The sequence below is a fragment of the Suricata suricatta genome, chromosome 6, assembly GCF_006229205.1.
Source record: "Suricata suricatta isolate VVHF042 chromosome 6, meerkat_22Aug2017_6uvM2_HiC, whole genome shotgun sequence".
NCBI lineage: Eukaryota > Metazoa > Chordata > Mammalia > Carnivora > Herpestidae > Suricata > Suricata suricatta.
In genome coordinates, this window is record NC_043705.1 from 1564888 (window position 1) to 1578619 (window position 13732).

General features: G+C 41.5%; 1 protein-coding gene across 1 annotated transcript; it reads left to right on the forward strand.

Annotated features, from left to right (window-relative positions):
* The first annotated feature begins 1865 nt into the window (after positions 1–1865).
* On the forward strand, positions 1866–2819 carry LOC115294491 (olfactory receptor 2B11). Its single transcript, XM_029942430.1, has one exon. The coding sequence runs from the start codon at positions 1866–1868 to the stop codon at positions 2817–2819; it is 954 nt and encodes a 317-aa protein (XP_029798290.1).
* Positions 2820–13732: the final 10913 nt, after the last annotated feature.

Sequence of the window (13732 nt, forward strand, 5' to 3'; positions counted from 1 at the left end):
TACTAAGTATGACCCATACCTACCCCTCTATCTTCTTCAGTTTCTCCATATTTTTATAACTGTACTCACTATTCTTATAACTTGTCCTGTTCTTGTCCCGTGTAGACTCTGAGAAGAAACCTTGGAATGAGAAATCAAAGAAACTGAGATGGTCTGATCACTTTTCATCGTAAAAGGGGGGCCAGACTGATTTTCCCTTGCCCTGAGCTCCCATTAGAGATAAAATCACTGCATTGTGTAAGATTCACCTTAGAAGCATTTTCTATAGAATAGTGGGAAGAAGTGGTTCAAGAATATTGGAAGCAGTATGCAGTTTTGAAACAACAGAGGGATAAAGATTATTTGTACTTATATATCCATTTAAATCCGAGAATTTTAGTTGTTCTCAAGTAATACCAAGACTCTTTTTTTTTTTGGAGGGAGAGAGAGAGATAGCACAAGTGAGGGGCAGAGAGAGAGACAGACAGAGATACAAAGAGACAGAGAGACAGAGAGAAGTCATGCTCACCCACGGTGGAACTCAAACTCATGAACCATGAGAGCATAACCTGAGCCAAAGTCAAATGCTTAACCAACTGAGGTACCCAGGTGCCCGAAAGTAATACCAAGGTTCTTAAGAATGTAAAACTTGGAGGGGAGGGGGAACTTTTAATCTCCACATCATTGAATATGTCTCCATAAAATTTATAGTCTAAGTACAGAAAGTACCAACTAAAGAACTAAAAATGAATCCCTCATAAATTACTTGCACGCAGAATTTAACTTCTTTTCAATTCTGTCTTGGACTATGCTACCCCATCATGAACTTGAAGGTGCACAGTCCTGCAAAGTATAAGGGGTGGGGGGCTGATGAAGCTCAGGGCAAAGGCCCCATGAATCAGCAGGTGGAAATCCAGTTTCTTTCTAAAACTTAAAGAATCCAGATATCAAATCAGCTCTGTGCTCCAATTAGGAGAGGAAATAGCTTCCTGGTAAAGACGTTGTATAGGGAAATCCAAATGCCACTCAAACTGCCCAATAAACCTTAATTCTGGAGGCAATCATAGCCTTCAGTAGACAACTCCAGGGACTATGTTCCTGACACAGTGCAATCTCTTTCTCCCTAAGCTCAAAATCCTATGCTATGAGATCTTATTAGGTGCTCTGACCAAGTCAATACCTCCAGTGACTCAGCTCCATCTCTTCAGAGTCTCAGAAGATCTTGGTATGCGCTTTCTTTCTTTTTTTTATTTTTTACTGCAAAGTGAGTGATAGTGCTGTCTATTCGTGGGTGACCATGGGAGAGAGACCAGTATGGGCAAAAATCCAGAGAGCATCTGTTCATGAAGAACAGAGCCAGATGTAAACCTTAGCAGGTGAGTTGAGTATGTCCCTATCTTGCTTTATGCCACCTCTGACCTCCCTCCGACCAATGCTTCCAAAAGTCAAAGCAAGAAAGAAGTCAATTCCCTGTCAGTGAGTTTGTAGAGAGAGGTCAAACATTCTATTGGTGATGTGAGATATGATTGTGACCAAATTGGGAAAAAAATGTTATTTATGATGTGCTTTCACAAACATCATGATGCTCTATCTTTGCATTTGAAGTATTTTCTCCCCAGATCACAGATGCAGAAATCAAATTGCAGAAAGATTAAATGGCATAGTCAAATTCACAGAACATAGGAGGCAGAGCAAAACCCATGTGAATGTGCTGTCCCTCCTGGTCCTGACTTCCCAACATCTCAGTGTCTCTATGGAGACAACAAGATGGAACCTCTGTAGGAAAGCTCAAGCACAGACATGAGGAAGGCAGTTATCCCCAGCTCTCAGGCTTTATTTACTTTGACTTTCTTGACTCACCACAGGCACCAAAAACACGCCTCAGCATGAGAAGTGACAACCAGAGCTTCCTCGAGGATCCTCCTAAGGACTTCATCCTTCTAGGTGTTTCTGACAGGCCATGGCTGGAACTCCTCCTGTTTGTGGTCCTCTTGGTGTCCTACATTTTGGCCATGTTGGGGAATATCGCTATCATCCTGGTGTCCCGACTGGATCCCCAGCTCCACAGCCCCATGTACATCTTTCTTGGGCATCTTTCCTTCCTGGACCTCTGCTACACCACCACCACCGTCCCTCAGATGCTGGTCAACATGGGAAGCTCCAGGAAGACCATCAGCTATGGTGGCTGCATAACGCAGTATGCAATTTTCCACTGGTTGGGAGGCACTGAGTGCATCATCTTGGCCGCCATGGCTCTGGACCGCTATGTGGCCATCTGTGAGCCTCTCCGGTATGCTGTTATCATGCACCGTTCTCTCTGCCTACAGCTCGTGGCTGTAGCATGGCTCAGTGGCTTTGGCAACTCCCTTGTTCAGGTAGTCCTGACAGTGCAGCTGCCTTTCTGTGGGCGGCATGTGCTGAACAACTTCTTCTGTGAGGTGCCGGCCATGATCAAGCTGTCATGTGCTGACACAGCCATGAATGATGCCACACTGGCTGTGTTGGTAGCCTTCTTTGTCCTGGTCCCCCTAGCTCTCATCCTTCTCTCCTATGGCTTCATCGCCCGAGCAGTGCTCAGGATCCAGACCTCCAAGGGAAGGCACAAAGCTTTTGGGACCTGTTCCTCCCACCTGGTAGTGGTCTCCCTCTTCTACCTGCCAGCCATCTACATGTACCTGCAACCCCCTTCCAGCTACTCCCAAGAACAGGGAAAGTATATCTCTCTCTTCTATTCCATAATCACTCCTACCCTCAATCCCTTTATCTACACCCTGAGGAACAAGGATGTAAAGGGAGCTCTTCGAAGGCTCCTGTCAAGGATCTGGAGGCTCTGTAGATGAGGCTCTGAGATTTGACAATGTCAATTGATTAAAGTGTATTGTGTGATTAAGGAGTCCACAGCCAAACAGCCTAAGTGTTTTTAGAGATTTGGGAGCTCCTCATGGCCTCTGTCAAAACATTTTGCATTCTGTGTGGTCAGGGTACCTAAAATCTTACCTCTCCCTATAGTCTTCAGTTCTAAGACACCATATATTTTTAGGAATTATTTAAACATAATTGGTGTTCAGTAAGTTTTTTTGTCAAATTGTTTAATTTCTACTTTCCTAATTCTTGCCCCTTTTTAATATTCTATTTTTTCTTACTTTTCTCCCACTTGTCTCCTTCAGATCTCCCTTCTTCCTTATTCATTACTCCTAAGTATACATAATGTGAGCCTGCAATGTAATCTGATACTACTTATAATAAATTGGTTTGTCTCCATATACTTAAATCTCCATCAATTTCATGTAACTTTTATTTAATTCCCAAAATGAAGGGCATTATTTCTTCTTCCTGTGACTTTAGACAAGGGATTTTTTTTCCCTGCAGTTATGGTTTTGTCTTGTAGACAGTTTCCCCCGCCACAGTCTGAAAACCAGCATATTTATTATGGATATGTAAGGCTCTATATTAGAGTCAAATAGCATAATATCTTCGCTGAAAACCCAACACTGTAGTTGAGAATACAAGATATAAATACAATCAAAGTTAGGGACAACAAAACTTTAAAAAGCTCAAGGTCATTGTAGCAGCTAACATTTGTAGAAGACTTCCAATATGTAGGTAGTAGATTAAGTGTATTTATGTATGGCATCTTGCTAAAAATAGCCACATGATGTGAGCTCTTTTATAAATTTCCATTGTTGAAGAATTGGATTATTGGAGAGGTTGCATTAACATAGCCATGGTGACTCTGGAAACTGAGACTAGAACAAAAGTCCATACTATCTACCTCCTTTAGCAAAACGGAGCCATGGTACTAGAACTATATATTTCCATTTTTGTCCTATTTAGCATTTATTTATATTTAACTTATTATTTTTTAAAATAGTTTATTGTCAAATTGGTTTACATATAACACCCAGTGCTCTTCCCCACAAGTACTCTACTCCATCACCACTAGCTCTCTCCCTCCTCCCCCTTCAACCCTAGGTTCATTTCCAGTATTCAATAATCTCTCAGGTTTTGCGTACCTCTCTCTCCCCAACTCTCTTTCCCTCTTCCCCTCCCCCTGGTTCTCCATTAGGTTTCTCCTGTTCTCCTGTTAGATATATGAGTGCAAACATGTGGTATCTGTCCTACTCCGCCTGAATTATTTCGCTTAGCATGACACCCTCGAGGTCCATCCATTTTGCTACAAATGGCCATATTTCATTTTTTCTCATTGCCTTGTAATACTCCATTGTATATATATACCACATCTTCTTGATCCATTCATCAGGGGATGGACATTTAGGCTCTTTCCATGATTTGGCTATTGCTGACAGTACTCCTATGAACATTGGGGTACATGTGCTCCTATGCATCAGCACTTCTGTATCTCCTGGGTAAATCCCTAGTAGTGCTATTGCTGGGTCCGGGGGAGTTTTATTCACAGTGTTTTGAGGAAACTCCACCCTGTTTTCCAGAGCGGCTGCACCAGTTTACATTCCCACACCAGCAGTGTAAGAGGGTGCTTGTTTCTCTGCACCCTCTCGAGCATCTATAGTCTCTTGATTTGTTCATTTTAGCCACTCTGACTGGCGTGAGGTGGTATCTCAGTGTGGTTTTGATTTGTGTTTCCCTGATGATGAGTGATGCTGAGCATCATTTCATGTGCCTCTAGGCCATCTGGATGTCCTCTTTGGAGAAGTGTCTGTTTATGTCTTCTGCCCATTTCTTCACTGGGTTATTCATTTGTCAGCTGTGGAGTTTGGTGGGTTCCTTGTAGAATTTGGATACAAGCCCTTTATCTGATATGTCATTTGCAACTATCTTTTTCCATTCTGTTGGTTGCCTATTCGTTTTCTTGATTGTTTCCTTTGCAGTGCAGAGGCTTTGTATCTTGATGAGGCCCCAATAGTTCATTTTGCTTTCATTTTCCTTGCCTTTGGGGATGTGTCGAGTAGGAAATTGCTATGGTTGAGGTCAAGGAGGTTGTTTCCTACTTTCTCCTCGAGGGATTTGATGGTTTCCTGTCTCACATTCAAGTCTTTCAGCCATTTTGAGTTTATTTTTGTGTATATGTAAGAAAGTGGACTCGTTTCATTCTTTTGTATGTTGCTGTCCAGTTTTGCCAGCACCACCTGCTAAAGAGGCAGTCTTTTTTTTTCCATTGCATACTCTTTCCTACTTTGTCAAAAATTGATTGACCGTACATTTGTGGGCCCAGTTCTGCGTTCTTTATTCTATTCCATTGGTTCATGTGTCTGTTTTTGTGCCAATACCATACTGTCTTGATGATGACAGCTTTGTAGTAGAGGCTAAAGTCTGGAATTGTGGTGCCTCCCATTTTGGTTTTCTTCTTCAATATTACTTTGGCTATTCAGGGCCTTTTGTGGTTCCATATGAATTTGAGGATAGCTTGTTCTAGCTTTCTGAAGAACGCTGGTGCAATTTTGATGGGGATTGCATTTAATGTGTAGATTTTTGTCCCAAGAACAATTTGGTATTAGACATATATATCATAATTTAATAGGATTCCCTTTAATACATCTAGTTATTGAACAATCTTTGATGCTGATAATATCTCAATAATTATTATTGGATTGTACACATTTTCTATTTATGTTCAATTTAATCTTATAGATTTTGTGTTTATAGGAATTGTTCCCTTTATCTAGGTTGTATAAGTTTTTGACATATTATTATTTGGAATAATCTTTTATCATCTGCCTCATTCCTTCCCTCCCTCCTTCCACCCTTCCTGCCTCTCATCTCCCTGTCTCTTAACCTAGGGGAAAAAATAAAAATAAAATTGAAGCTGCTTATATTTTCAAGGAAAACCCACTTCTTAATTGGATTGATTTTTTCCTTTTTAAGTTTGTGGTTCTCTATTTTATTAATTTCTGATATACACCTTGTTTTTCCCTCTGCTAACAATGAGCTGAATTTCTTCTTTTTCACGTATTGTGAGGTGTTGTTATCCTGTTTTTTAGAAAAGTTTTTAATGTAGGCATTTATGAACCCACATCTCACTACTTTTTGTGTTGCATTGTAGAGGCTTTAGTATGTTGTGTTTTGATTTTTGTTTGGAGATATTTTTTTTCTTTTGTTATTTTATTTTACCCAATATTTGTTCAATAGTGTGCTGCCTAATTTTCATGCATTTTGAATTTTCTCATTTTCTTAAGTTACTGATGTCAGTTTTCATTTTATTTTACTCAGAAAAGATTCTGCTTTTTAAAAAGTCTGCTTTTAAAAATATTATTACAGATATTCTCTCTAGATGATCTACCATGATAACAGGTGGGTTTGTGGTAGGTCTCCTCCCTAAGGAAGAAAAAGAGAAAAGAATATCTCAAGGCAATGTTGCTATCTATGTATGTGACAACATTCCTCACAACCTTGTAACATGAGACCGCATTAATCAGACTGCATGCTTGTATGTTACCATATATGGGAGACGAAATGTAAAAAAAATATAAAAAACCATGCCACATGGTGTTCAGGGCTCATTTCTTTGGGTATGAGCCCAGTTGAGCGATGTCAGCTGGAATAATGGTGCTTCCTAGAAAGAAAAGCCTCAGTGTCCTGACTGTGAGAATCCTGCTACATTTCTTGGGAGCTCCTCTGGGATTCAGAGACAGTGTATTTCCATCTCTTTTGCCATCAGGGATGAGAACCTCATGATGCAAGGACAGGCAGCTCACCTGGCACCAGGGATCCTCTTGATCCTCAGGAGACTAGCCCTTCTAACGAGCTGGGTGAGGACCCCATGTGTGATAACTGAACCTGTGAGGTCCAGGAACCAGCTCAGGGAGCGCTTTTTCGACTGGTAAGAACCCCGGTTCATTCTGGTAGACCAGCCTGTAATAGACAGAAGGGGAGCCTGATCACCTCACAGAGTGGCACTAGTAATTCCACAAGGGAAGAGGAACGAAGCTGCAACTCTTAAGCTGTCGTGCGCTGGGCACTGCGTAGCAGATTGGAGTCACTATGTAACTGTGTTTGGGGACATATTTCTTGTTCATTTTCTGGGGCAATGACTCTAATAATTAGAGCCAACTATCTCTGGTTATTCTTCCTCAGAACAGCGGCTTTAGGGAATATTCCCAGGCAGCTGTCGAAACTCCTTTTGTTTTGGGGAAGTGCCCTGTCTTCTCTGGACTGACATGGACTGCCTAATTCCATTGGTAGAAAACAAAACAAAAGAAACCTGAAGTCTTCTCCTCTGTCTGAGCTGATAAGATTTATAACTGGGAATTCCCTTTCTCTGCCTTCTGCTGGCACCTCTCTTCTTTTGCCCTCCTTTCCCCCCACTCCTTTTCTGCACCACCTGGCGGGGGGTGTCCTGCATAACTGACTCCTCAATGCCTCAGGCAAACTCAACTCCTCTTCTTACCCTATATGTTGAGGAGTGAAGACCACCGACATCATATTTCCCCACCAACTTTCCAGTAAAAATTAACCATGGGGAACAAAGCATCTTACGTGGACTTAGGTAAAACGTATTCAGTGTTTAAGTTAATTTACTTTTGTTGGTTTGAGATAGACAATGTTTATCAACATTTTTAAAAAGCCAACATCTCTTTGTATGGGTTAATACTTTTATTAATTGGGTAGGTGCCTTCCCCTACAAGACAGAAAAGGCAAAAAAAAGTAATAAAATTCTGTTTTATAAAATAATACTTAGGTTCGGCTCACCTAAAAATTGCAAATTAATAATGGTAAATGACTGCCTTGACTCTTTTTCTAATAGAACTTCTGGTTCTTGAAAAAAGTTTTACACATAAAAAGAAAGTCTATTACTCAGCAAAACTCTAAATAACATCTCACAAGCATTATATGCTTTAAATTCTTTAAAAATTAAGTTAGGGCCAAACTCTTGGAAATAGAGTCACTATTGATTACTTACTGCTCCTGCTTCTCCATTAGCTGGGTAATGAAAGATTCGCTGACATATGTTTTTTACAAAGTTAGGGTCTCTTCTAGATTATTTCACAAGTTTGGAAACTGAAGACATTATCTTAAGATGTCATCTTTGGTCAGTATAATCTTTACTCTGTGTTTTTCTCTTTGTGTCTGCTAATGTTTATGCTGCCTCATGCCTGCCAGCCTTCCTGAAAAACCATCCTGTGGGCCACTCGACCAACCCTTGGGGAGACTCTAACTGCTGTAACCCTACTCCGTCCCTTATCAGCTTGCAGAAGCCAGACGGTCATTGACGTGTTTCCCAACAGCAGTTACAATCCCTGTTCCAGGGGAGAAATGAATAAGAAAAGAACTAACATTAGGCAGGGAGAGATAAGGGACCTTCAGGAAGGCAGGGTGTAGCTGCAAGTGGGAGACTAAATAAATAGATGGGTTTCTCCCTTCATCAAATCCTTTATGTGTGCCCTCCACCCATTACCAGGGGCACAAGGGGGGATCTAAATGAGATCAACAAACTAACCCTAAAGCAACAGATGCAGAACCTTGACTTTACCCTAGCCACCTCCATTCACTGGGTCAGAGAACGATCACCTGTAAATCTTAGAGATGCTCACCTCTTTAAACCCAGAGATGCAATAAAAAGATGAAATGTCCAACCCATAAAATCCCTCTGGTGGGCCCGTTCACTGTCATTTTGTCCACCCCTACTGCAGTAAAGGTAGCCGAAGTGGGTCCCCGGATTCACTACAGCAGAGTGAAGCCAGCATCTCAAAACTGGGAGTGCATTCCTGATCCATCAATGCTGTGCAAGCTGACCATATGGAAGGAGCCATCTGCAACTGCAGAGGCTCCAGGAGACTTCAACCTTGTGTTAGCCACTCCACAAGCTGACTAAACATTAACTGCAGAAGCTTGAGGAATCGACGGTCTGGTGAAACAAAAGACTGCCCTTATTTTTTTAATATGTTTCCTTACTGTGATGCACTGTCATGCCTTGTTTCTCAGGATTATTGTGATTCTTCCTCTACTCTTTCCCATAGGATTGGCCAAGGCCACCCTGGCTGGCTGGAAATGTGGTGAAAGGTTTCTGTTAACGCTCACCTTCCTTTTGTGGATAAGATACTTCTTTGATACCAACATACCAACAATGGCCATAAGAGATTTAAAAAAATAGATCCCCAAAAGTAAAACAAAATAACCCAGTCCTACTATTGGGATTTGAATTCTCAAAAGCTGCATTGTTGGGAAAAACTGTCTTGCCTCGTGAGGAAACAAACCACTACCATCCCTGTTGGAAACTTAACATGCCTAGGCTAAAGGTTTTATAACTCAACTGCCCAGAAGAACCAATGGTGGGGGACCCAGATCACCTTGAGCCAGATCCCCACCCCGTCTCTCACTTCTCTCATCTCTGAGAGGCCTGAGACCATGTCAACACACTATCAAATGGCAGATCCCAGGTGGACTGTACTTGATATGGAAGGATAGCCTATATTATGCTCACCACAGTCTGGTCAGGGACATATGCACTGAAAACTATTTGTCCATGTTTCTTCCTGCTCCCACTTGTCATAGAAAAACATTTGGAAATTCAAGTATATGAGAACAGGGAGACTCAAAAACAAAACAAAAAAACAAGAAGTGTGTCTTATAATTAATAATTAAAAAGGTAATAAATCGCTTCCCAAGCATATAATCCAATATTATAGCGCTGCCACCTGGGAAGAGGATGGCTATGGGGGCTACTGCACTCCCATTTACAGGCAAAACCACCTAATTAGACTGTAAGCCATTGTAAAAATGATAACCAATGAAACTGCAGAGCTCTTAATTTACTAGTCAGGCAATAAACCAAAATGTACAATGTCATCTATCAATATTGCTTGGCTTTAGATTACGTACTTGCTTCTGAGAAAAGTGTTTGTGGAATTTTTAACATGAGCAAAGTCTGCCTACATGTAGATGATAAGGAAAATATCATAGAGAAGTTCACAAATAAAATAAAAAGGTTGCTCACATCTGAGTCCAGACATGATATGCCTAGGACCCCAGAGAGATATTTGGAGGAGACGTTTCAACTCTTAGGGGATTCAAAAGCCTCATAGAAATTATCCTCTAATTTTAGGAGGATGCTTAATCATACCCTGCTTAACTCCCTGGTTATATGATCTGCCTCCAATCTCATTGAGGCCATAAAAAAAAAGAGATGTCCACTCATGTAATGATGTTATAAAAATATAAATCTCTAGAGGGAATAGCCAAATTTCAGAGAAGAAGGAAGCTCTGTAAACTTCGTCTGCCCATCTATCGAACTGAGAAGGACATTACTCTTATCTGCAAGAGTGGAAGGTGAAAATACAGACTCCAGAAAGAAGACATCCTCAAAGATTCCTGAATAAGTGAGGGCTAACTGGGGAGACTGGAATATGGGCCAGCTCGAGAGGGGCAGGGGAGGTGGGAGCCCCAGCCCAACACAAGGCAAGTGTGTGGAGCCCCCGAGAGACAAAAGGTAGAGAAAGAGAAACTGACACGTTCATAGTACTGTTTCTAGAGAAGAGATAAAGATGGTTTAACCCAGCATAAAGAGACGAACTCTCACTCCATATATAACCGCTGGGCAGCGTGAATTCTGAATCCGGATGGCACAAGGTAAAAAACAGCCCCCACCCCTGCACGATCCCGGCAGGGAGTTGGCGGCCATGGTGGAGGTGACGGCCCTGGGGACGCACACTTCAGCCTCCACTGCAAGAGCGGGAACACACACCTCATTTCAACAGCACATCTCGCCTCTAGCATTGGCATGTGAATTCCGAATCATGGGTGCCAACAGGAAAAATAGCCCCCACTTCTACGCAATCACAGGAGGGAGTAGGTGGTGGTGGAGGTGGGGGTGCCTGCTTCACCTGTGGCTGTGGTAGTGTGCACCTCATTTGGGCAGAGCCCCACACCTCAAGCAGTGGCAGCAGAAAGGCCTGCCGGCGCCAAGAAAAAATGATCCCTCCCCCTATGGAATCCCGGCTGGAAATTGGCAGAGGCGGCAACATCGGTGGCTGCAGGGGCATGCACTTTGCTTCTGGCAGTGCACCTCACCTTGGGCAGTGGCAGCGCGAATCATGAATCACCGCCAGTGCCAAGAGAAACTGCTCCTTCCTGCTACACTATCCCAGCTAAGAAGCCAGCTGCCTAAGCAAGTACATCTCATCCGTGGTAGCATAAAAGTGCATGGAATAGGATTTTGAAGCAAGGTGGGCCTGGAAAATACAGCTTGGCTCAGCTGCAGCCCAAGGAGAATGGACACATAAGAGTGGCCTGTAGTGCTTAGTTCCAGTAGAGCTTGGGGCGCCACCATTCTTCTCTCTGCAACCACCAAGGCGGGACCTCCAAGAACAGATCCAAGACCTACCTACACCAAACCACGCCTATTCACTAGGGGGAGCTCCAGATTTGCTTGTACTTTTTAAATTATTATTATTATCTTTTTTTACTCTTCTTTTGCTTTTTAAAAATTTTACTCTTTATTTTCCTTTTTCCTTTCTTCCTCTTTTCTTTTTCTCTTGCCTTCCAGATATATTCTCCCTTATCTCATCCAATCTCTCCCCTCGATTGGTTATACACATTTAGACTGTCCATTGTCCTTTGTCATTTCTGCCACCCTTTATTTTTTTTCTTCTCTTCTTTTCTTCTCTTTTCTCTCCCTTCCTTTTTTTCTTCTTTTTCCCTGTTTTAATTTGTTTGTTTGTTAGATTTGTCTATGGTTTGCATGATAATTGCCCCTGTGTGTTTGTCCTTCTGTTTTCCTTTTTCAGGGCTACCCCAAGAAAAAAGCCAAAGTACGATTGACAGAGAGTCCCAAATATCGTTGAGTAGGGAAATACAGTATTCAAAGCCACAACAAGAGAAACTGAGAGACATCATTAAAAAAATATTTTCTGAAATGACAGGCCCTGGACAGTCAGTAAGCCTCCATTAACAGAGCAATACTAACAGGTCCCCAGTGCACAATGAGCTTTTTAACACTGACAAGAGACAGAAAACTAGCCAAAATGACAAAACGAAAGAACTCTCCCCCAAAGAAACTCCAGGAAGAAGTCACAGCCACAGAACTGCTCAAAACGGATCTAAACAACATAACAGAAAAAGAATTTAGAACACTTGTCATAATATTAATCACTGGGCTTGAAAAAAGCATCAGAGAAGCTACTCATACAATGACAAAGACTTTCAAATTAGGTGTGACTAGTTTAAAAAGGCTATAAATGAGGTGAATAATAAAATAGAGGTGGCCACCTCAGGGATAGAAGAGGCAGAGAGAAAAAAGGTGAATTATAAGACACAGTTATAGCAAAAGAGGAAGCCTGAAAGAAAAGAGAGAAATTGAACCAGGAGCAGGAAATGAGAATTGGACACCTGAGTGATACAATCAAACAGAACAGCATCCATATCATTGAAATTCCTGAAGAGAAAGAAAGAGAGAGAGGTCATGAAGGGATACTGGACCATATTATAACTGAGAATTTCCCAAATCCAGGGAAAGAAATAGATATTCAAATTCAAGAGGCACAAAGAACCCTCTTAAGACGTGACTTGAATCGAACTTCGGCATGCATATCATAGTAAAACTGGCAAAATATAAAGATAAAGAGAGACTTCTGAAAGTATACAGGGATAAAAGGGCCCTAACATACATAAAGAAACCTATCAGAGTAGTTACAGACTTATCTAATGAAACTTGGCAGGCCAGGAAGGAATGGCAGGAAATCATCAATGTGATGAACAGAAAAAATATGCAGCCAAGAATTTTTTATCCAGAAAGCCTGTCATTCAAAATAGGAGAGATAAAGGTGTTCCAAAATAAACAGAAAATTAGAGAATTCATGATTACAAAACCAGTCCTACAAGAAATCCTAAGAGGAACTTGATGAGGTATTTGTTGCAAAGAATACAAGATACCAGGGACACCACTACAAACATAAACTCTACGGAGAACACAATGAATCTAAACCCACATTTTTCAATAATAACACTGAATGTAAATTGACTGAATGCTGCAATCAAATGACACAGAGTAGCAGAATGTAACAAAAACCAAAATCCATCTATTTGCTGTCTATAAGAGACTCATTTTAGACCTGAAGACACCTTGAGATTGAAAAAAAAGGGATGGAGAAATATCAACCATGTGACTGGAAACCAAGAGAAAGCCAGAATAGCCATACTCATTTCAGACAAACTGGACTTTAAACTAAAGGCAGTGAACACTAGGGTACATATGCTTCATAGCGGCACTTTCTACAATAGCCAAATCATGGAAAGAGCCTAAATGTCCATCACCTGCTGAGTGGATCAAGAAGATGTGGTGTATATATATACAATGGAGTACTATATGGCAATGAGAAAGAATGAAATATGGCCATTTGTAGCAAAGTGGATGGACCTCGAGGGTGTCATGCTATGCGAAATTAATCAGGCAGAGGACAGATACCATATGTTTGCACTCATAGGTCTAACAGGAGAAACCTAACAGAGGACCTTGGGGAGAGGAAGGGGAAAGAGAGCTGGGGAGAGTGAGGGACACAAATCATGAGAGACTATTGAATACTGAAAATGAAACATGGACTGAAGGGGGAGGAGGGAGAGGGGAGAGGGTAATGGTTATGATGTGGGGCACGTGCAGGGAGAAGCACTGGGTGTTATATTGAAACCAATTTGAAAATAACTATTGAATAAAAATATTAAACCAACTGAAGTAACCAAAGATGAAGAAGGACATTATATAATAATTACAGGGTCTCTCCATCAGGAAGAGCTAACAATTATAAACAACCATGATGGTCACTTCCTTAAATAGTAGGGTTTGACC